General features: G+C 39.4%; 2 protein-coding genes across 2 annotated transcripts; one reads left to right on the forward strand and one right to left on the reverse strand.

The window, feature by feature from the left end:
• Positions 1-830: 830 nt before the first annotated feature.
• phospho2 (phosphatase, orphan 2) lies at positions 831-7,747 on the reverse strand. Its single transcript, XM_074665595.1, has 3 exons — positions 7,607-7,747; positions 7,222-7,316; positions 831-2,586 (listed from the first exon to the last, which is right to left on the reverse strand). The coding sequence occupies exons 1-3, from the start codon at positions 7,675-7,677 to the stop codon at positions 2,033-2,035; spliced, it is 720 nt and encodes a 239-aa protein (XP_074521696.1). The 5' UTR covers positions 7,678-7,747; the 3' UTR covers positions 831-2,032.
• A 775-nt stretch (positions 7,748-8,522) lies between these two features.
• Positions 8,523-23,721, forward strand: LOC141787373 (synapse-associated protein 1-like). The gene is made up of 9 exons (XM_074665664.1): positions 8,523-8,851; positions 9,182-9,300; positions 14,894-14,960; positions 17,657-17,730; positions 18,145-18,284; positions 18,450-18,601; positions 21,710-21,756; positions 21,876-22,032; positions 23,024-23,721. The coding sequence occupies exons 1-9, from the start codon at positions 8,650-8,652 to the stop codon at positions 23,152-23,154; spliced, it is 1,089 nt and encodes a 362-aa protein (XP_074521765.1). The 5' UTR covers positions 8,523-8,649; the 3' UTR covers positions 23,155-23,721.
• The last annotated feature ends 971 nt before the right edge of the window (positions 23,722-24,692 follow it).

Below are 24,692 nucleotides of genomic sequence, written 5' to 3' on the forward strand. Positions count from 1 at the left end.
TTCTTCTCACAGCATTTTTAAGGTTTCTGCTCAAATTTTGTCTGGGGTAGATTAATGAAGCCATTCTAAAACTACAGAACTCTTGTTTTTGATCTGATGAATGCCATGTCCCTGTAGGTTCTAGGTTGAAGACAGCATACCCTCAGGAAAAAATGCCATACCTGCATTCATATAAGCACATATGACAGTGGTATCATGTGCTCACAGAGAGAATGCAGAGTGTATAAATCTTAAACTGATTTTCCTCTGAGCTTCAGGTTAAAGTATGCTTGAGTTGTTCTGAAAAGGAAGTGATGGGCTTTATTTTGTAGCCTCAGTACTAGATGAAAATCAAGTAGGTCTACGGCGAATGGAGACATACAGCTGTCATCAGAAACAGCAAGTGCATTAAAAAAAAGTGTAATGGAAACTGAGAGATGCAGACCATATCTCTATCATTTTCACTCTCTTGATTGCTGATTCTGATCAGATATTTGTTTTTAATCTCACCCTAAAAGTGCTTCATTTGCCTTCAAGCGTTCACATTTTGCAGAGCAAATACTACATCAAAGAAATAAAATTTGGCTACAATTAAATCGTGCAACTATAAATGTCTATAATTAATAATATAAAGTTTCTAAATGAAGGAAAGCACACAGTCCAATAGTATCACAGTATCACAGGTATACCACAAAACAGATGTGCATAAGAGTGCTTCAAAGTACTCTAAGGTTTTGTTCCTAAACTCTAAATTGGGGGGGAGTCTCATATATATATATATATATATATATATATATATATATATATATATATATGTATATATATATATGTATATATATATATATATACATATATATATATATATATATATATTTCAGAAACTTAAGCTGCTTAATACAATTGTAAGATTTTTTTGACTGCCTCTCTACTGTTGCTGCCGTCTCCTTCAGGGACTTCCTGTAACACTTCTGAAAGTCCAAGATTTTAATGAGTTTTAACCACAAACTGTAAAAAATGGACGTCATCTTGCTTGGCTTGAAGTGAGGTTGCCACAAAAACTGCTCTCCCTTGTGGCTGGGTGTGGTATAGGTAAAAAATAAAAAAAAGCACCTCTCTAATCATTCCAGATGGGCTGTGGTCGAACTGTGATGGGGGTATTTTGGCTTCAAAACTGCACAATAGTCAATGGCGGAGCTACGCTGTCCACCCTATATAAAGTCAATGGTTTCAACTAGGCATTTCCAGCCAACATTCTAGTTTTCTTTTGCTGAGTACTCTTAAAAAGGATTAACCACTGTAAAAGTGAATTCTGGGCTGGGTGTTGATGTATTATTTTTGCCCTGAATTAGTCTTAGACATTTAACTGACAAGTCTGGAAAAATGTCCTACATCAAGATATCAAAGGACAAACTGGTGTTTGAATTGCTTGAAGTAGCCAGTAATAATGTGTGCCAGTTGGTAAGAAAAAATCTTGGAAATAAGAACGTCCCAATACAAGAAACCTGACAAGACAATTTTTCTTACCCCATTAGTTTATTTTATTTTACTCTCCACAAGCAATTCAAGCGTAATTTTTGTCTTTTAATATCTTGACATAACACATTTTGCTGGACTTATCAGGAGAACGCGGCCTATGTTGAATCTGATAAGACAATTTGTGGTAAAAATAAGACAAACACCAGTTTAGATTTTCGTTTTCGCAGCGTGGATAAAGATTCTGTAAGTTGTTACTTATTATAACCTGTACTGAGTTTGGATGAAAAACTCTGTATGCTCTGCACTGGTAAACATTGTTTTCCAATACATCTCTGTCATTAGGGGCTCTTCTGCCCTCATTTACTGGCCTCTTAATTTAATCAAACATTTAAAATTGTTTACCTTTAACATTTAATTGTCTAAAAATAGTGTTTGTCAGTGTTTAAGAATAAAAAAATAAGCACTCTTTTAGTTTTTTATAATTACAAGGAGCAGCATCTGTCCTGTTATTCTCTGAAGTTAAATACTTGAGTCATAAAGTGATGATGTATTTTGAACCCAGTGGCCTCTGCTGAGACTACATACTGGCTTTTAGCTCTTGAAGGATCTCTGCACCGCTGCTCCAAGCAATGACTTTAGCTTTTAGAGAAGAATCCTGAGTTCCCAGTCTGGCCAGATGTTTCTCCAGGGTGTAGCCTTTCCTCGGCATCACAACATCAGTCCCTCTCAAACATAAAGCTGGACAGAGATCATTCCCACCATCCCCCACATAAAATATTCGCTCGTACTTCACACCTCCATCCAACCTCTCTGACAGGTATAATTCCAGTATCTTTCTCTTGCACAGGTTCACAGGGCATCGCTCACAGTCGTGAGTGTGGCAACACTGTACCTCCATGTGCCCAAGCTCGTTGAACACAGCTGGGTTGGTGAAGACCTGGTCCACAGCTGCCTGGAGTCCTGCTGCCTGGAGGATCCAGTCAATGAAGAGGGTGTTGGAGTCAGAGACAATGATGCAGTCAATGATGCTTTTATGCTCCGATATAAAAGTCAGCAAGTCAGTCATTCCAGCTGTGAAGGGGATTGTCTCCATCATACTGCGAATCCTGTCCGGGCTGACATCCTGGTCTCCTGGTAAGACACACACAGAAAGAGGAAAGAGGAGGGAGCCATAAGTTGTCAGTTAAACAAATCACATGGAGCAGTTTGACAGTATTCATGTTCAAATCTGTGAATGTTCAGTGTTTCAGATCAGGTCCTTCTCACCCTGAAGAGACTGATTCTTTACTACAATGATAAAAACTCAATCAGTTATTCACACTAGGAACTGGGCTATTGAGAAGGTAAAAATGCACCAATACCCAAACCTGGTACAGGTATCAGTCTGATACAGACTCAAAAAGTTACATATAGTCACAAAAGGATTATCCAAGGTGAAGATTTATTAAACTCTGTTCTATGCTCTTCTGTTTTTACAGCAACCATGTACAGTGTACTTCCTTGTCAACATTGGTTGGACTGTTCACAGCTATGGTGGTGTCTCTCCCCACCACTGTTGCTTCATCGCCAGCAAAGGCCACCAGAGGCCACCAGAGAGCAGGGCAGAGTTGACACGAGCTGGGCAGAGTTATCAATCTGACATTACCTTGGCTGACTCCCAGAGTTTGAGGCCATGACCACACGTAGCCGGGTATTTTTTAAACTGAAACTGAAATTTACCAAAATCTTCACTTTATAAAAAATAAATGCAGTTTCCAGGCATGGACATAGCCTTCAACTGTAGTCTCCTCTTTCCTCCCTGCCCCTTTTCCCTGGAATGAATAAACCCTGCAAATTTTTTGTTTTATGTTCACCAAACTCTGTGTGATAGTCTGGTTTCTCCCCCATACTACAAGCTACAACACCAATTATAAAAAGTTGGGACGTTGTGTTGCATGGACAACATATTTGATGTTTAAACTACAAGACTGTACCATTTTAGGAAAAAAAAAAGGTAATTTTGATTTTAATGGCAGCAACACCTCTAAAATGAGTAGGGGCAGTGCCATGTTTACCTCTGTGTCTTCTTTTAACAAAAGTTTGAGAACGTAGGGGGGACTGAGGAGACCTGTTCTTGAAGCTTTTGGAGAAGAGTGTTGTCCCATTCTGGCCTTAGGTAAGATTCACAGTCCTGGGTTTTCTTTGCCAGATTTTTGGTTTAATGATGCACCAAATGTTATCAGTTTGTGAAAGGTGAAGACTGTAGGCCGGCCACTTCTGCTTCTGGACCACTCTACAAAGAAGCCATACTGCTGTAATGGATGCAGTATGTGGTTTGGCATTGTCTGGCTGAAATATGTAAGGCCTTCACTGAAAGACATCTTCTGGATGGGAGCATATGTTGTCACAAAGTGTATACCTTTCAGTGTTGATGGAGCCTCTCCAGAGGCCTATATCACAAAGCAGGATTACTGTCTTAGCGAGATAACTTCAGGGTTAACTCATGATAAGCGATAGCACGAAGCCGGTAGATCACCATGGTGACCTACTCTGAACAGCTACCCCGCTCTGGAGCAGGGTAAGTTGGAGGTTGAATCTGATCCTATAAAAAAAACCCTCCCACTGGCCAATCAGCTTCTCAGAAACAATGGCCTGCCCTTTTCTCCCAAACCCGGTGGACAGAGGCGCACAAGTTGTAAGAAGAGCTTTACGAAGAGAAAGGGTGTTTAAAGATCGATCAGATACACTCGATCAAAACAACGATTCACTGTATGAGAGGTTTAGGTTCTGACGGTCCGGACTACTCTACCTCTGTGAAATATTAGAGCCGTACATTGCCCATGCAACCCACAGGAGCGGTGCACTGACTGTCCCACAGACATTGTGTATCGCCCTGCGATTCTTTGCCACGGGCAGTTCCATGTACTCTGTCGGGGATGTGGAGCATCTGAGCAAGTTTATGGCATCCTGCGTTGTGCATCAAGTGGCTGCTGCCCTCACGTAACTTAGGGACAAATTCATAGCGTTCCCAGGATGAATGAGAAGAGGTGGAGCCAGTTACCTGTGATAGGTAGCTGATTCTGAACAAAAGATGAAGGAAATCTAGCGCATATTTTGTCAATAAAATGTACACACAGCAGAACATATCACCACTTTTTTGGGAACATTTTAGGGGAAGCTGAGCTTCCCTTGTAGTCTTAGAGCAATCGCCACTGCTTGAAACAGACTTATCAGACGTGATGATGATCTTGTATTTGTTTTTTATCTGCTCCGGTGTTCTTCTGACTCCAGAAGGATTACATATGGGACAATGACATGATAATTGGAATACACACAAGTCGTTTGCACAGTAGCATTTATTATTTTATGTGATTTAGAAGTGTGATCACTGTCATACTGAGCCACCGATGAGTAACTTAAGCATTTACACAGTCTGCTATGCGTTGCCATGCATTTTGCCTGCGGTTGGCTGCTGCTACCGTGTTCCCCCTTACCGAGTTATTGCTTCTCTCCTCCTTGTGTTGCTGCATTATCAGCCGCTGCTCTTCAGCGGTGACGTACGGAGCTTTCTTAGTCGCTCATGATTGTGATTGGTCAGCTGCCTCTGAGCCCTCCTCTTTCACGTGAGCGTTCACGGCTCTTGATGAGACAATCCTGGGTTGAGTTATCGTGTTGATAACTCGCGTCGTGCTCGATCGATTATCCTGATTGCCATTGTTACGGTTACTCAATCCTGGATAGGTGTGAGTTACTGCGGATAAGTTGACCGCGCTTCGTGCTATAGGCCTCAGATGTCTAAGCTGCCCATGCCATAGACACTGATCCACCCTTAACATCATCACAGATGAAGGCTTTGAGCTGAGCTGGTAACAGACCAGATGATCCCTTTCCAACGTGTTTCCCAAAAAGAATTTCAAATTTGGAGTTGTCTGACCACAGACTAGTTTTCTCCTCTACCTCAGTCCAACTTAAATGAGGCCACGAGGAGACAGCATTGTTTCTGGTGTTTCTGGTTCCTGCTTACAAATGGCTTTCATTTTGCACGGGAAACTTTGGTAAGTGGACGGCATGGTGAACTGCGTGCACAGACAGTGAATTGCAGGAGTGTTCCTTAACCCACGCAGTGATTTCCACGACAGTCACGTCTGTTTTTAATGCAGTGAACTCCACTACAGTGGATGCATCTTAAAGCTCCAAGAAAAGTGCTTTGTAACAAAGAGCCACATACCAATCACAAAGAGGATGAATTGCTGGATATTTCCCATAGTTGCTCTTTGTTTACTGCGCCGTGTTTTTCTTCTTAGTTGGATTTATTAGCGGGGTACACTGTGTCACACTGCTATGGCGTCACACTATTATTTAACTGATGCAACTATCGGCATCCAGCTTGCACGCCACCTACCACGAGGGCGCATGGTTGGCTATGGAAACACAAACAGGACTTAATCGAGCCAACCCATACTAAACTGTGTTGATCTCAACTGGACTGCTTGGTGGAAACAGGACTTTAGTGTGTCCCACCAGAGATACAAGGAAATGAAGAGAGGAGAGAGAGAAATGAGATGTCCTTTCCTTCAGAGTTTCACATGACACTCTTGAGGAAAATAAAGCTGGAAATGCACAGATCAATTGCATTTGAGTTTAGAGATGTGAAAAAATATTGATACGACAATATATTGCCATACTTTGACCTATGATTAAATATCAATATATCAGCGCTTAATATTGATTTTTTTTTTTTTTTAAGAAAAATTCATTTTTCAGGTGGGTTGGAAGTGCAATATGTCTTCTGCACCTTCACTGAGACAGATGGCGTCAAAGAGCTACTCTGCTGTTTGCTGCCCATAAACTGTATAATAATTATAATCTCAAAGTATATTCAAAAGATTTCATTACTAAACTTGATGATGTGGATTTTGATGCAATAAACATCAATGTTTTTTCTCAATCCTTGGGTCAGTTATTTTATAATCATTTTAAGTTTAATGTTACAGTGTAGACTGATAAAATAATAATCAGTCACGTTTTGTGCAGTTAGTATTAGATTTTTTATGAGTAACATTGGTTACACCATGTGACATTTATCAGTTTCACCAACTGGCCACGTCAATAAATTTTTGTAACATTAGTTTAATGTCACAGTAGTTTAAGTGACAAAATTGACACATGTAATATTTTCAAGCATATGTATGGAACACTGCATCTGACTTTCATTATTTTAACATAACAAACTTCATAAAAACATAACATAAAAAACTTCTCAACTTTTTTGGAATTAGGGTCATGAATTGAGACAACTGCAGCAGCTCATTAACTAGGAGGTAATTCACTTGTTTTGCCAATAACTCTGAGGAGCAAGCTTAATTCATTACTTATCCTCTACTAAGATATACAGTTAAACTTTAATTCCTGTTAGTAGCAAGAAGTTACTCACCACACACTTACATATTTATAATCGAACTAAAAATGATTAAGTCACACTAAATTTATTTTATTCTAATTTAGGTTTACAAAGTTAGAGAAGCCTGAAGTTGCCAAATAATAATTCTTAGTCTCATCCTCAAATCAAGGAACAGAGAATGTTAAATTTATACTGGTAATGGATCGTGTTAGTATTGGTTTCTGCATACCAGAGTACCAGTACTGGTATCGAGACTTAAAAAGCCGGATCGGCGTATCCCTTCTGAGAAGTTACAGACCATTGCAATGAAATGTTGCTATTTCATAACCAAGACAGAATCACCTTTATAAGAAAGCTATATAAAGAAATAAATCAACAATTCTCACCTATGTATTTCATAACTCGCCCCATGAATTCAGTCCAGTAGCCTTTTCTGTAGGAGTTTTTCACAGAGTCAGGAAGTTTCTCATCAGGAAGGCATCTGCAAGGGACAAAAACAGAACAGCTGTGAATAAAGTAGTTTGTAATTAAAGTGCCTCTTTACAGTGGCACGTTTCTTACTTTGCTTTCTGTCCTAGTACAAGCCTTTTGGCAGTCAGTTTATATATTTCTTACCACTTAAATAAATAAAAAAATAGATAGATAGATAGATAGATAGATAGATAGATAGATAGATAGATAGATAGATAGATAGATAGATAGATAGATAGATACTCTAGCCACTTTTCATACTGATTAGCTAGCTAGTCCAATGTAAATATTTAAATTCACCTTATCACCCATGTGTCACTGTTATCATCAACCACTGTATGGTCAAAATCAAATACCATGAGAATCTTCATTTTAACTGAAAAAGACAAAAGAGTTAAACGCAAACAACCGTGAACAGCAGTAATACAACCCTGTCGTAAAATTAAGGTGCGGCTAGTTTCGATCTATCAGTGTGCTATCTTAAACCAGCACAAGTGTACACTTACGCTGGTTAAAGATAGTACACAAGCCAATACAAAATAACCCTCCTTAACTACGTGAAGTTACATTAAACCGCCTTTCCATATTCGCCGTTTCTAACACAACGTCAGCCTTCATCATAAACTATTAAAACTGCTAATAAAAGCAACATCACATTTTAATTTTAGTCTTCTCTATTTAAAATTACTCAATTCTTGTGAGAGGTTTGGTGAAACCTCGTCTAACAGTGCGAAAACTGTCTGACCGGCTGATATTTTAGAATGACGGTCTAAAGATCCAGAAAACGACCGGATATTGACATTATTCCCATGTTAGACACTACGCATGGAAAAATAAAAAATAAAACTTAAAGCCGCTGAACACAAGACGAACATACCTGTACTTGAATGAGATCAGTCCGCTGGGTTTTCTTCCTCCTCGTCTTGTTGCTTTCGGTTAAGTGTTACGGGAGTCGGCTCTTTATCGCCCCCTGCTGGTGAAAGGCCGCTTCTTTTTCTACTGCTGCTTTTCTCGGGTTTTATGGCACTTTTACTGGCCCTTGTTTTTCCACTCCTGTTAGGACTGTATGACGCATCTTGGTTTCTGTTTAAAAAATATATAGAACCACTTTTTTTTGTCATCCAGCAGCTCTAAAGAGACGGATGACGTGACAATGTTGACATGGTCGACAGTCGTTTGGCCTGTAGATGGCAGCAACATGCATAGTTAATGTCACTGAAGCAAGCAAAGAAGAAGAGATTCTGTCGCTCTAGTTCCTGGTCGCTTAAAGTCCACAATAAGCTCGACTGTCCACTTGTCACATCTCACTTTTTACGGGTAAAAAGCTATTTTATCCGGTAAAAATGTTCAGAGGCTTCGGGACGTGGCTGGGGTTTGAGAACCCGACGTTCACGAAGACGTCTGATGACACGGAGGCGCTGACAGTGGAGCAGGAAGAAAAGGTGGTGGAGGCACAAAACGAGGTAAACAAACAGCAACCAGCGGACCAGGACGGAGAACCAGAGACGAACCAGGACAGCTCTGAGCAGAACAAAGGACTTGGAGGTCAGATTAAACTCTTTTCACTTCATAAAGACAATAATTTCTGAATAAATTACTTTATTCCTTGTTATCGGGATAATAAACAGCTTACTTTTGGCTAGGGTTGTCTCATTTCATGTGTCACTGTCTAATCATAATCTAGTTAAATCGCTAGTTAAGTCAGTGTGTCAAATCAGAGAATGCCTCTTCCTGTTTTCTATCTTTCAGCGATTACCAAATTAGTTTTTTTTACTTGCTTTATTTCCCAGTTCTAACAGCTACCAGATACAATTCCAGCAGTTTTTGTCGCAGATTAATCCTGACTCTCATTTATTGTATCTTTACTATGTTCAGGTTACATCTTCAGTTTTGCCTCCAGTGCTACAAAGAAGATCTCTGAGTCTGTGGTGGAGACAGCTCAGACCATCAAGAAGTCTGTGGAAGAAGGGAATATTGACGGCATCATAGACAAGGTATGCTGCTCTCGAGGCTCGTTTAACAAGTTTAGCAACATTTAGAAGAAAAGTAAAGTAGCACATTTAAGTAATGGCCTAGGACAGATGTTTGGCTGCTCAAGGTGACTGTACTGAGAACGGGTGGTTATGCAAGTGTGATATTTGCATTACCACCCATTCACAATAACATATCCTGCTTATTATTTACCTGCCAACTACAAGTTATAGGAAGAGGAATGATGTTTTTGAAAATGTCAATCAAAACAGATTTTGATGGTTTAAAATCTTCAAAATATATGTAACTCAAAGGACAGCAGAAAGAGCATATCAATTTTGAAACTGAAATGTTGTATTTAATGTTCAGGTTTCAAAAATATTTGGCTCAAGAGCGTGTTTACTGCTTTTTGTTGCATTGACTCCTCTTTTAGCAACAGAGACCTAAACCTCAGGGAAACAAAGAGTCCAGTGTGTTAATGTTTCTGAAGTGAAACGATGTCCTATTTCTGCCTGATATTGTCTTTCTGTCAAATAATAGTTTAATGTCTCCTTCTTAGTATTTTTTTGTCATGATGAACCAAGTTTTTTTAAAGATAACAAGTCAAGACTGCAGACTGGACAGTTTAGCACCTGGAGTCAGGCTGTTGCAATGTGTGCAAAACGTGGTTTGATATCTTCTAGCTGTAAGGTCTAACCTGAAAAAAGAATTAACAAGATGTTGCTCCAAATCCTCTGTCTGTCATCCAACATTAATAGAGCTTTCCAGTTGTAGAAGTTAGCTGTGCCATGCTGTTTTAACCTGCATATTAGGAGGCAGCGACAAACTGTCTTCTCAGACAGAAGCTTTCAGATGTTATTTTTGAGCTCAATCAGTGATTTCCACTGCTAAAGAGTTTCTGTTTTTAGTAAGGATGAGTCGTGCATTTTTAATATTAAAATAATTGTTTAATAATAAAAAACTGAAGAGTTTATGTGACTGTCCTCCCAGATTTTTTCAAATCCCTCGTTGCAGTGTGATTATAACAGCCAGAAAAGCATGGTGCAGTGACATTTGGAACTGTAGAAAAATGCAGACTTCTGCCAAGAAGTTCAAAGACCCAACCAGTTTTGGTTTGGGGCCTTGTTCCTTCAGGATTGTTTCAAAATCCCTGAATCATTTTTTTTTGTTGTTGTCATGTACTGTAGATAATGGGAAAAAAAGAAAACAAAGTATTTGCAATTTTATGTCCAGGAATGTTATTCTGAAATTGCCAAATTATATCCTCATCCAGTATCATCCCATCCTCTCATCTGCCTGCTTGCAAGAGAAATCAACAATAAACCGAACATTTAGTTTCTTGTAAAGGTAAAACATCACTTTCTGTTTTTGTTAAAAATATAATAGAATAGAAAATACTTTATTTATCCCTGAGGGGAAATACTGGAGTCACTGCAGCAGTTAAGAAAACAAAAGTATGAAAGTACAAAAAAGTGCAAAAAGGTCCATAAGAAAATAGATGACGACATCCTGTCCACCACTCGTCCACCACTCTCCAGCCCAGCCAGTCTCCACCTCCACAGGGTCCAGGACTGAGCCTCCCCAGCAGTCTGTTCAAGTCTCTGTCTCCTGGATCCTGTCTGGCCACAGCAGGCGAAGCTCCTCCAATGTTAGTGGAGCAGATAACTGTTAAATTTCAAGAGAATCGTTCAAATGGTGATGCAAGCATGAAATTTGGTACAGATACTCTCTTAGGGTCACTCTTTTGAAATAAAACGTTAGACATGCCAAAATTCAAGATGGCGGCCATTTTTAAAGATGGACGCCATTTCTATCAAACGATTCTTATTTCAAAAGTGCGACCAGTGATGCAAGCATGAAATTTGGTACAGACACTCTCTAAGGGACACTCTTTTGAAACAAAACGTTAGACACGACACAATTTCAAGATGGCGGCCATTTTCATAGATGGACGCCATTTCTATCAGACGATTATTATTTTAAAAGTTCAAATGGTGATGCAAGCATGAAATTTGGTACAGACACTCTCTAAGGGACACTCTTTTGAAACAAAACGTTAGACACGACACAATTTCAAGATGGCGGCCATTTTCATAGATGGCTGCTATTTTTATTGTATGCTCCTTTTTTCAATGGTTCTAATGGTGATGCAAGCTTAAAAGAAGGCACAAATACTCCTTCTGAGCCACTCATTTGAACAAGGACATTTGACACTTGAATATTAAAAATGGTAGTCATTTTTCAGGATAACCACCACCGTACTAAAACTGGTGTTAAGAGTGCTCGTGAGGTCCCTTTACAAGGAACCATTTACAGCCACTCGAAACTTCAAAACTGAGAGCCAAGAGTGTTTATTTGACTGTGTTTTGTCTAACTCCTTACCCTTGACCTGTCCGAATTGGTTAAACCTGCCAGAACTGCCCCCTAACGGCATAGCTCACAGAGTTCATCAGAGTACGCAAGCTCCCTTACCGTAACAAGGTAACAGTCACAAGGGAGGCTTTGTTTTTTTTGTTTTTTTGCTTTTTTATGCTTTCATATATATATATATATATATATATATATATATATATATATATATATATATATATATATATACTAGTGCTGGGCAAGTTAACGCGTTATTTTCACGTTAACCCGTCAATCTATTAACGCCGTTGAATATTTTATCGCGCATTAGTGCATGTTGCTCACATGCTTTTATTTTGTATGTCTGTTGCTGACCGCGGTGGAACCGGAAGTGAAATTGGCGGAAAAACACAATGAGTAACCAAAATGTATATGTGTATCAGTCTGCGCGCACGGCGTGCCAGATATAAACAAACGCAGGTAGTCTGCCGGACGAAGAGACACGATGAGAATTAGAGCCTTATTTAGCGGTGTAAGTAATGCGCTGAAAATTCTCTAAATAAAGCGTGAATGCAGACTGATATCAGCGTTTTTTGGTGGTAGTCAGTTTATTTGTGTTTTTCGTCAAGTAAAATATGGCCCCGTCTGAGTGTAGAGGAAACTATACTATATATATATATATATATATATATATATATATATATATATATATATATATATATATATATATATATATATATATATGTATATATATATATGTACATGTTTTTTTTAAGAGCAAGAGAGAGAGGGGAACAGAGAGACACAGAAAGAAAGAAAAGATAACTACACAAAGACTGAGCCATACCAAAGACTCAAGCTGGCTGCTTACTCTTCTATTCACACTTGCAGCTGCACAGTGCTGTGCAGGTGAACCCCAACCTGAAACATTTGCACCTTCCAACTTAAGCTGTTTGATTAAAAAAAAAAAATTCTCTCCAAAATAAGTGCCTGTATTTTAATTCTCTTACCTCTGTAGCATAAAACATATATCATTTTTTCAGGTTATTATTATTTTTCTTCATAAAATTATTTTAATAGTAATAACAATTATTATTATTTAACGTCTTTTAATGTATATATTTAGCATTCATGTAATTATTGTTTTTACCATTAAATTATTAGTATTGTCATTATTATTAATGTTCTTGAAAACAGAGCTTTTAAAACAAAATGGTGGCCATCTTGAAAAATGTCGGCAATCTTCAATTTTTGTATGTCTAGCATAGTTTTTGTGTCCCTTAAAGAGTAGTTGTGCCAAATTTTACATTTGCATCACAGTTTGAGTTTGAGTTGGAATAATGAGCGTTCAACTGAAATGGCAGCCATCTTGAATAAAATGGCCCCCATCATGAAAAATGGTCACCAATTTGTATTTTGGGGTGTCTAAATTGATTTTTCATGAGTGTTAGAGAGTGTATGTGCAAAAACTCATGCTCGCATCACCAATAGAAATATATTAAAATAACAAGTGTTCAACAAAATGGCGGCCATCTTTAAAAATGGCCGCCACCTTGAATTTTGGCATGTCTAACATTTTGTTTCAAAAGAGTGTTCCTTAGAGAGTATCTGTACCAAATGTCATGCTTGCATCACCATTTGAACTTCTGAAATAAGAATCGTCTGATAGAAATGGCGTCCATCTGAAAAAATGGCCGCCATCTTGAATTTTGGCGTGTCTAACGTTTTATTTCAAAAGAGTGTTCCTTAGAGAGTATCTGTACCAAATGTCATGCTTGCATCACCATTTGAACTTCTGAAATAAGAATCGTCTGATAGAAATGGGGTCCATCTGAAAAAATGGCCGCCATCTTGAATTTTGGCGTGTCTAACGTTTTATTTCAAAAGAGTGTTCCTTAGAGAGTATCTGTACCAAATTTCATGCTTGCATCACCATTTGAACTTTTGAAATAAGAATCGTCTGATAGAAATGGCGTCCATCTATAAAAATGGCCGCCATCTTGAATTTTGGCATGTCTAACATTTTGTTTCAAAAGAGTGTCCCTTAGAGAGTGTCTGTACCAAATTTCATGCTTGCATCACCATTTGAACTTTTAAAATAAGAATCGTTTGATAGAAATGGCGTCCATCTGAAAAAATGGCCGCCATCTTGAATTTTGGCGTGTCTAACGTTTTATTTCAAAAGAGTGTCCCTTAGAGAGTATCTGTACCAAATTTCATGCTTGCATCATCATGTGAACGATTTTTTCACTTATCTGCTCCACTATGTGGGGCCGGCGTCCAATGTCAGCTCCGTCAGCCGCGTCCGTGAACAGCACGATGCCACTCTGCCCTCCAGCAGCCCCTCTGCCGCTGGGCTAGCACGGCTAGCTCGTCCATCCCACCGGAGATAGAGCCCACGTTACCAACAACCATGGATGAAAGGACAGGTCCACGTCGTCACCTCCCAGCTCACACCTGAGAACCAGCACGCTGTCCTCACCTCCTCCTCCTCACCTCGAGGGAAATCATCAAGCCTTACACTAGTTAGCATTGACATGCTACAGGCTGCTAACAGCTAATTTCACATGTAAACAATGCAGCCATGGTTACATGTAGGATCAGACAAACACAGGAGAAAAGTAGTAAAGATATCACTGAAGACACAAAAAGTTTGGTGTCCATGACCAACAATGAACCATACAAAGTAATGATCCACTCCAAATACAAAGATGACGAAAAAGAGGCAAAAGAATTACAAGAAACGGTTAAAGAAGAGAGAGCTACTGCAACAGGCAGCTACTTGGGCAGCGCCGAGCAACATAAGCTACATCAAACACTGCTTGACATTTTTACAGTTTTAGCACTATTACTGTTATCACTACTTCCTCTAAGTTGCCTTACAGCGATCAGCAGCTCTGAGGTGCTCTCATCAGCTCTGCTGCCAGTGTCATATTTGCAGTACGGGATGCTGCTGCACTTTGTTCCATCAGAGATATTTTGGATCCAGTAGCCCTTGAGGCTGCTCTCACTTCTGTGCCCACTACTTTCATTATGTCCCCACTCTGAGACCAGCCTGAGACAGACACTAACATTCTACCACAGTGTCAACAGGCAGAGAAGAAAAGTGCTGGACAGCCTGGTATCTGTAGCATTGCTTTTCACATTAAGAATTATTTATCATTGCTACAGGTTTTTGACTGATCATAATCAAGAATTCAATAGCTGGACAATAAAGACAAGAATTATCCCTCTTCAATACCTCACATTTGCCTGTATTTGTTTCAGACTTTCCTTGGGGATTTCCAAAAGGAACAAGAGAAGTTTGTTCAAGAGAAGAAGTCCAAAAAATCAGGTAAAACAGAAAGGGAGGAAAGCTAAACACACTGACTGATCTCTTGAAAGTTTTTTCCCTCTGTTTAAGAACAAGAATTACCTACGTTACAACAGAGGGAAGCAACGCTAAGGACAAACAGATCCTGATTTTACAGTTGGCAAAGTAATCAAAAAGCTTTACTGGCTTCATGTGGGTTTATTACTTGATATTTACCTGAAGTGACACTCCTCCTGTTCTGTCAATAGAAGAGTTAAGTTCAGTATGTTGATCCAAACGGCCACCAGTTTCTGCTGACAGAGAAAAGAGCAATCACTCAATATATAGAGTCATCTCATCATTGTCAGCTCTCAGGAGGAGTCTCTGACCCCGATACTATGTTTTCAAGTATTTATGTGGCAATTTGTTGATTATGTCTTTATTATGCTTTTAAATTTGAAGTCAGAAGCATTCAATGAGGTTTATTTAAAGCTATGGTCTACGATCTGAAACCCAGTTTGGCTGATAAAACACATTTGAAAAACGCAGCCTCACTCACCCCTCCCCTCCGTGTTCCAAGATCCCGCCCCCCAGCCCGTATCGCCCTTCTTTGCCTCCTAACAACACGCCCCCTCTGACAGAGCAAGAAGCGGGCCGGCAGAAAATGTAACAAACAAGACAGTCATCCTCCTTGTAACACACAGTGGTAGCTTTTTCAATTGGACTGGCGCGATCAAAACCATGAATTAGCCGGCAAAGCAGGTCTGGCGTTGCCACTGCCAGCTGATCAGAGCAGAGCTGACTGTGGGTGAGGCTCTACCTTTCTCGGCGTGTCTTCACCAGCTCAGTTTACAATGCTAAAGATGTGTGGCTAACTTATGCTAAAATCTATTGACAGAGCCGACCCGTTCTGACCAGCAGCGTTCAGTCATTAGCCAGTATAGGCACAGACTAACCAGAGTTATTCAGCTGACATCTCCCACTGTGGTAAACAAAGTCATTACCTGTTCAAGAAACTCAGCTGTCTCAGCGTCAGTCTTCAGTCCCAAATCCCTCTGCAGCTTTTTCCACCGGTCGTACATTTCTCCAATATTCAGTCTCTGTTGGTACCTGTATCGCTCATAATTCTTCCTTGCTTCAGCCTTTTCCTTGAAGCTTTTTTGTTTTCTTCTCTCCCCTGTGGAGGGTAACAGTAACAGCTTCCTGGTTTTGGTCTCTGGCTCCGTGATGCTTTGGGAGCTGAGCAGCTAGCTGCCGTGAGAGGGGTAGTGGGGAAGGACAAGGTGGGACCATGGGCATGACCATGGTGTGAAGTCAGGGAGATTGGATGGGCTCACGGACCGCGGTTGGGATTGGTCAGCTAGTATGTAGCTTTGCAGCAGATATACTGAATGGATTTTTTAAGTTCTTTTTGGTCTTTATATTGTGTAGATTGGACCATAGGACCATAACAGCCCTATAAATGGTGTTATTAAGATATGCAAAGCTTCCAAATCGTACACCATAGCTTTAACTCTAAAGGAATATAAAAGCAACATTACTTTTTTCTCAAGATTGTTTTCTTTGTATTCTTAAATTTACATTTTTACCAAAATCAAGGTTAGAGAAATACTTCCAAAATATAAGAATATAAGGCAAACCTTATAGATGATCAATATATAAGCACCAAGTTTGCCATGCACAAGGTCACATGATGGATATCTGTGGAAAATAAATACCAAGGAAGTCAGCTGTAAACCGTAAAAAATCCTTATTACTTCAGGGTTCTAGACCCAGGTGACACACTGGATGAAGTTTCTTTATGTAGCGCCTTAAGAGCAGAGGTCACAAAGTGTTTCAAGTCTAAAAAGATTTCTGGTCTTTGCTTTTTAAAAATGTCCACAGTCAGTAACAGCTCATGAGTTTAGAAGCAACATCTTCAAAAGCTCTGACGCATCACAGTGTGTCATTTATTTTGAACAGAATCAGCCAACAAACTTTTCTGGAAGTTAGCGTCTTTGTCTTTAAATGAACAGTCAACAGAGTTAATTTTTTTTATTACTTCTGGCACAGTAGAGGTCTGACTTTGGTTATAATTCTTTCAGCTGAAATACACCAGGTATGACTGTGGTCCAGCTCCACTCTGTCACAGCCCTGGATCAGATAGGATCCCATTCAAGTCAATCTGTCCACTTGCACTGGTTGACAGGTTTAACAGCAGAGGGTGCAAAAAACAAGCCTCCTCTTCGTCACTGAAGCCACAGGATCAGGATTTGTTTTGGAAGTCTTCAGCTGAAGATAATTATTTGCCACTCTCAAACACATCATGCGCTTACTGTAAACTAAAGATGAAACAAAGAATGCTTTCTGTTACAGTCAGTGTTCAGATTTACTGACAGGGAGAGGAGGGAGATTCGAACAGAAACTGGGGTGAAATTAGACATTAAAATAGATAAGACAAAAACTCAAAATTTCAAACTACTGTTGATACGTGGAAGATTATCACACCTTGCTTGTTTTAAAAAGCATGTGGTGAATTGAACTGTCACAAAATTGTAATCAGTCAAAATTTAGTGATGAACAACTGTTAAAATATCAAGACAAATGAAATGTGTATCGTTCAAAGCAGTAATGTTTGAAATTGTGTCAATCTCAGGTCTCAGGTGTGTATCATTTTCTGTGAGAGATGGGTCTAGTGCATATAGTAATGGAACAGTCGTCAGGAGTTTATTTTACTTTACTACTTTCTGTCCTTCCAGAAGCAGCAGTGCCTCCATGGGTCGGCTACAACGAGGAGGAGACGATCCAGCAACAGATCCTCGCGCTGTCAGCCGTAAGAAAAGAAGGGATTTATGATATGAACACGTCCGCTGGTGACAGTATCACTGTATATGATAAATACATCATTTAACCCCCTGAGATCCTCAGTGTGGGCTACATGGGTGAACTTAGACACATTTCCTTAATTATTTGATCTGTGACTATGCATGGTTACAGAGAACGAAAGAACAAAACATTCATATAAGGGGAAAATTTGCCTTTTTAGTGTCAGATTCTACTTTGGATATCTTAGTCATTACACTGTAGTTTCTGCAGCATTCTGATTTGTGCTACGCCACTCCACAGGGCAAATTCTTACACAGTGAGGGACATTGAATTTGAATTATCAACTGAAAAATTCTGGGGGCAGGCCGTCTTGAAATTTTGCAGAGTGAGTAGACAAAATGTCTTTTTCCACTGATTCCAGGACAAGAGGAACTTCTTGCGAGACCCTCCAGCTGGCGTTCAGTTCCACTTCGACATGGAGCAGATGTATCCTCTGGCTTCAGTGATGCTGGAAGAAGACCAGCTTCTCAACCGCATGCGCTTCGACCTGGTTCCTAAACAGTCAGTAGACCACCAGGATCATTTGTGTGCGCGTGAAGTTTCCCTCTGCATAATGAATAAATGTGTGTGTGTGTGTGTGTGTGTGTGTGTGTGTGTGTGTGTGTGTGTGTGTGTGTGTGTGTGTGTGTGTGTGTGTGTGTGTGTGTGTGTGTGTGTGTTTTACAGTGTGAAGGAGGACGTTTTCTGGAGGAATTATTTCTACCGGGTGTCCCTGATCAAGCAGTCTGCTCAGCTCACAGCTCTTGCAGCTCAGCAGCAGCAGAAGGATGGTGAGGACAGAGGAGCCAGTGTGTCTCCTGAGGACGTGGTCTTAACAGGTCAGACCTCCATACAGTCACATGACTTCGGGGGGGGGGGGGGGTTCAACCATCATTCAGAGCACAGTAGTTTATATCACAGTCAGTCTTTCATTTCTTGTGAAAATGAATACGGTTTGAGGTTTGTGTTTTTAAAATTCTATGACTCATAGTGTATAATGCACTTAACAGAAAGTAAAATCTGCTTTTGAAAACGATTCAGAGAGCCCTTTCAGCCACAAGCAGGAAGCTGTGATGTACACCGCAAAAATTGAAATCTAAGAAAGTGTTTGTTTTTAATAGAAACTGTTTTATTAGACTTGTATGAGCTGCATGCATGTGGAATAAGACATTTTCCTGGACTTTTCCAGATCCATCTGACAAGTCCAGAAAAAAAAACAAGCCTGATTTGCTTGTAAAGACGGGGAGAAATTGACTTGTTTAATTTCTTTAATTAAAGATGCTATAAGGAGGATCTGTTTTAATTGGACTGCCTGCCACCTTTTGGTCCAGAGCAGGGGTGGCCAACCTGCGGCTCGCGAGCCACATGTGGCTCTTTGCTTTTCGGTGTGCTGCTCTTCGATCCATTCATAAAACTGATGCCAATATTAGGATCAGTACTGATCAATACTTGGGTGATGAGATTGATACTTAAGTTTCAGTTTCTTTTCTCTACAAGTGCTCCTCTCAATTGTTCATTTGCTTGTAGATAGATAGATAGATAGATAGATAGATAGATAGATAGATAGATAGATAGATAGATAGATAGATAGATAGATAGATAGATAAATAGATAGATAGATAGATAGATAGATAGATAGATAGATAGATAGATAGATAGATAGATAGATAGATAGATAGATAGATAGAACTTTGTCTCTTCTGCAGTAAAAACAGAAATTTGTCTTTTACAGGGCTCCAAGGACAAATGTAAACACATTTACAAACACAATTAATCTTTCTTTGAAAATTAGAAATGTAGTGATTGTTATATTATGTCATTTTGTTTATGTGTAAGAGGAAGTGCATTTGTAAGACCACGTTTTTGTTTTTTTTAGGCTCTTTGTAGTACCACAGTAATTTTTGTGGCTCTTGGTCCCTGACTCGTTGGCCACACCTGGCCCAGATTCTCACGCACACTGTTGCAAAGACGTGGCTTTGAACCAGGCGTGTTTGTTTTGAAAATGAATGGAGATCAGATTGGACCAAATGTAATTTGTTCAATACAAATTTTTACCAGATACAGGGCAACAAAGTAGGGTATTATCAACAGCTTTGTAGCGCCGTTGTTTGAGACATGACAACAAGCAAACTTTGTCAGTTTGTACCATAGGGTAGTAGCTGACTATATTCAGTACCAATGTAATGTGTAATGTTAGTGAATCCTGGTTAGCCATGTCCTGCCAGTCATCTCCCAAACATATGCTAATGTAACCTCACTTCTCATTTTATTGATAGACTCTCACGTTTGAACAGACCACTGCAGAATAACTGCTGACTGTGGGCTGGAATGAACATTAGCACTAACAGCTGTCTTTTTTCTGTCTGACAGTTAGAGTCTGACAGTTAGAGTCGTGAGTGGAGAAAAACACAGATCTCTCTTCTCACTACTAAACTTCCTCAGTGGGCATGGTAGTGTCATGAAGACATGCTGTAAACCAATCCGGTCCTGTCTGACTTGATTGGAAAGCTAAAAAGTAGCATTTTGAAATTACCTATAATGGCACTGATAATCTCATTTTAAAGTGTGGATTATGATCAGGCATATATCTAGAAGGGAGACTTTTGTAAGATCCCTTAGAAACTCCTAAAGACATTTTTACTGCCAGAAATCTGACAAGTAAAATTACATGTCAGGTGAATGTAGCTCAAATCAAGTCTAATAGACAACTTGTACTAAAAATAAGACATTAACACTTGCTTGTATTTCAGTTTTTTTCTGTTTGGGATTATGCACACTGATAAAACATACCTCTGCGTGTTAGCAAGATGGAAGCATGTTAAATATAACACTGCTGTTGAGCCTTTCCGTCCTGAGCTGAAAGCACAGCGTACTGATTAATGCTACTTATAGAGGTTTCAAATCATTGTGTTTAATCCAATGAATTAACCCCAGAAGAACAAATGCCACCAAAACTTAGACACAGATTTTTCACACTCTTTATGTCAGTTTCTTCTTTTTCTTCTTCTTCTTCTGCTTCCCTTCTTCTTTTTTTTTAAGTCTAAATATAGTATTTTATTTTCAGGTGTTTTATTCCTTTATGGTTGGAAAGTTTAAGCATCTCAAAGCTTGTAAAGGTGTGACCGGTTGTTTTGAGCACCATACAGTACATACACCTCAGTCTTCTGCATTCATGTTCAAAGTATTGTTTCTCTCTGAAGCTGCATAACACAAAGAACAACTTATCGAGCAGCACTAAATAAATAGCAGTTTCTATTTTAAACCAGAGTAATACAGAGCCACTCAGACTCACAGTTCCACAGTCAGTACAGTTCCATGTTACCTTGAATATTTGTGTGCGGTTTGGCATGGTCTGTAGTTATTTGTGTGTCCCTGTTTAAAAGTTTGAAGAGCTACCTAAATGTGTGACTACACTCCTAACTTACTCATGAGCCTGACATCCACTGCACCTGTTGGACTGATGCAGACGCTGGATGTTTGTTTATCCATACTTCTGTTTGATTAAGCATCTTCAGTTGACAGCTCTGGCTCATATTTGCAGACAGGATGTGTCTTTACTACGCAAACGTTCATCACATAAAAGAAAATTACTCAATCATACAGAATCTTAATTTGGTTTGTGAAACTTATTGAAAATCAAAAAACTATAAAAATAAAGAGACCTGATAAAATAAATGACTGGGCTCTGCAGGTGGAGCTGGTGTATGATCAGAGGACCATGTTCAAAATGGCATTAAAAGGATTGTTGCATCAAAAGAGGACCAAGTCTTCATTTCTCACATTCATTTATTTTTTTTTAGATCTTCAGAGTATAATTCCCTGTTCCACTGAACACAACCTCTGCTACAAACCACAGACAGTGCTGTGGTTTTAAAGAAAACTTCAGCTGACACTAAAGCAGGGTTTAAACATGAAAATGAATGAACAGCACTTCTTCTGTTTTACAGATGTCCGACCAAAAACTCCTCCAGTTTCCATCAGCAGCATACAGAAGGTAAGAGAAACCAAAACAAAGACGTGCCTGCACACCGTCATGACTACACTTTGTCATCCAAAGGCCAAAGAAGTAGTGTCTAAAAAATGTTTGTCCTGCCCCATCCTTGTCTCTCTCAGCCACCTCAAGAGGATGAGGAAGAGATGTCAACGAGCCCTGGGGTGTCTGAGTTTGTCAGCGACGCTTTTGATTCAACAGCCATCGACCAGGAGGATCTGAGGAAAGAGATGGAGCAGCTGGTGCTGGATAAAAAAGACAGTGTCTCCACTCCTGATGGTTAGACTTTCTCTTTTTTGATGGATGAGAGTTTGAGGCCAACAAAAATGCTAGACTAAACAAAACTTGGTGTTTGAGGCTGGGAAAGGGAGTCCCAGTGGTATCATGAAGATAACTGATACGGACATAAATGAGATCCAACAGGTGAAACAGACAAAGTTGGTGTCACAGATGAGCTATTTTGTTCTGTAGTTATCAGAGCCATGGAAGTAAAGATAAAACCTCAAACAAAAACCAAATGGAAAAAAAAGCAAGTCAAATTAAAAAAAAAGAATAGGAAAGAAACGTGTCAATTTCAGTCAGATTGCTCTAAAAAAAATACCTTACAAAGGTAAGAGTAACAAAAAGGAGCACAAAAAGAAAAATTATAATCTGTGTCTGTATCTGTGTTTATAAACATGACAACCTCTCACACGCCTGTCAGCTGCTCTGGCTGATATGTAACAAGAAGTCACAAGAACTAATGAAAATAACAAAAACTAGAATGTCATAAAAATGTTCTTGTTCTCATTGACATGAAGCACCTTGATGACCACACGTTGTTTATGGTCTGTTAAATATTGTGTTTTATTTTTTTGGAATTTTTAAGGAATTTGCTTTTACTGAAACATTTACAAAGTCAGAACCCTTTTTGTTTCACCCGCAGGTTATCAATAGTGTGATTGACACGTTTGTAAAATCGGCCTCTTTTCAAAACAATACTCTGGTCTTTTCTTTCCTTAAATAATGAAGACATCAGTTTTTTGTCAACATGACATAAGCAGCTGATGATGTAGGAAACAGCAGAGAATTGTACATAATAATTTGCATGGATGTCCTAAAGCATTTGTAACTTGTTTAAAGAAATGAGAAACTACTATTTTTGATGTGCACAAGTGACACAATGATGAGGAAATTGAACAAATGGTTTTGAAAATTCCAATTCTGATCTGAGAAATGAATCAAAGCAACTGAGAAAAACTGAAACACTCTCTCTTTCTCTCTCATTAAGACGAGTCCGCAGACTGGGAGAAGGAGCTTCAGCAGGAACTCCAGGAGTACGAGGTGGTGACCGAGTCTGACAACAAAGACGACCAATGGGACCAAGAGATCGAGAAGATGCTGGAGGCGGATGGCAGCTAAGCGTCCTCTGCGTCCGTCTCCTGTTCAACGATCCGGCCTAAAAACCAGGAAAACCAGGATGAACGTTGGAGTTCTCTCTGTTAAAACTGTGATGATGATTTTGTAAACATTCTCCTGTTCGTGGTGAAGGTGTAGATCCAGTGATAGCAGACACTGTGCCCTCCTCAGGCAGGTGTATCAGTTTGTTTCCTGTACACTCTCTCTTTTCAGTGGGAAACGGCCACTAGATGGCGCTCAGATACAAGCACCATGAGTTTCATAATCACAGGGGGCGTTTGAAACACATGACGTTTAATCTCTGTTTCTACTCCTTCTTTCTGGTGGGCTGTACAGTAAAGTCTCAGTGTAGCTTCAGTAAAGTAAAGTCAAATGTAAAGAAGATAAAGTTATGTAAATAAAGAGGATTCTAACACTATTCTTTAGTCATTTCACTGTCAGTACATCTGCTTGATATTTTACATTTTGTAACAAGTTCTGAGCATGTCTGCTTTCCCTTTCTCCTCTGCATCTGAAATACTGTGTATGACCTGTTTATCTGACAGCTTTTAATAAATATTTATCTGCTAATAAGGGACAGTAAATGGTGTTAACGGGGAGCCAAATACAGGCTCCAAAACTACCTTTTTTTTTCTTCTGTTGATTTGACTGAGGATAAGTCCAGAGTGTGATGAGCTTCACGTATACAAAACTCCCCCAGCTGAGTTTTTAGTTTCTGTTATGAAACAGTTCTGATGTCTTTATGTATATGGTGTACCTAAAGTGGATGAGAAGTGCAAAACAAAATCACACATTTTGAAACACTTTTACAAATTTACATTTTACAAAACATTTTTACAACAAAAAAAATCATACTTTTTTGTAAAAAAAAAAAAAAGGGCGAAACAAACTTACAAGATGCAAAAACCATGGTTGTGCTCCTTGTGTGGATGGACCCTGGAATTTTTCAACAACGTGAAGGATACAGAAGGACCAGGCACCAGGGGACACTTCGAAACAGCCTGAAAATGCGCAACATTTTGCGCAACTCCACCATCACACCATCCATCAATACAAACTGACTGACTCAACTTCAGGGTCACGTTTGGCATTTAAAACATTCCCTTTCTGTCAAAATTCTGACTATAGATTTGTTTCAGGACTTGTAAAAGTGTTCTGCCATTTGTAAATCTGTCTCAATGCTCGTAGAGGAGTTTTACATCTTGTAAAAGTTTTTTGTCCTTTGTAAACGTCAACTTAGTTTTTTGGTTTCTACTTCTAAGTCACTGCATACACCAGAGAAGACTCCACATCAGCGAGAGATGTGACTCACTCTGCAGTGATCCTTCTTATAAGACTCTGATGTGGATGACACTGGGGCCCTGGGTGAGTCACAGCACACAGGTGAAACAGGCTTCATTATATTTTAATGGACATGATTCACAGTAGATCCTTCTGACAGTGAAGAAACAGGAATGCTTTCAAGCACACAGGGGAGTCATTGAGGGGCAGAGGGGACTGGACCCCAAAACTCTAGTCCCCCCAATACTGCTATCAGTGGC

Source organism: Halichoeres trimaculatus, unplaced genomic scaffold, assembly GCF_033239565.1.
Source record: "Halichoeres trimaculatus isolate MK-OKI-2021-1 unplaced genomic scaffold, fHalTri1.1 fHalTri1_scaffold_3, whole genome shotgun sequence".
Classification (NCBI taxonomy): domain Eukaryota; kingdom Metazoa; phylum Chordata; class Actinopteri; order Labriformes; family Labridae; genus Halichoeres; species Halichoeres trimaculatus.

Coding starts and splice junctions, on each gene's coding strand:
- phospho2 (XM_074665595.1), bottom strand. CDS start 7,677: ATGAAGATTCTCATGGTATTTGATTTTGACCATACAGTGGTTGATGAT. Junction 7,317..7,606: donor AGTGACACATGGGTGATAAG/GTGAATTTAAAT, acceptor TGTCCCTTGCAG/ATGCCTTCCTGATGAGAAAC. Junction 2,587..7,221: donor GCGAGTTATGAAATACATAG/GTGAGAATTGTT, acceptor GTGTCTTACCAG/GAGACCAGGATGTCAGCCCG.
- LOC141787373 (XM_074665664.1), top strand. CDS start 8,650: ATGTTCAGAGGCTTCGGGACGTGGCTGGGGTTTGAGAACCCGACGTTC. Junction 17,731..18,144: donor AGATCCTCGCGCTGTCAGCC/GTAAGAAAAGAA, acceptor CACTGATTCCAG/GACAAGAGGAACTTCTTGCG. Junction 18,285..18,449: donor TTCGACCTGGTTCCTAAACA/GTCAGTAGACCA, acceptor TGTGTTTTACAG/TGTGAAGGAGGACGTTTTCT.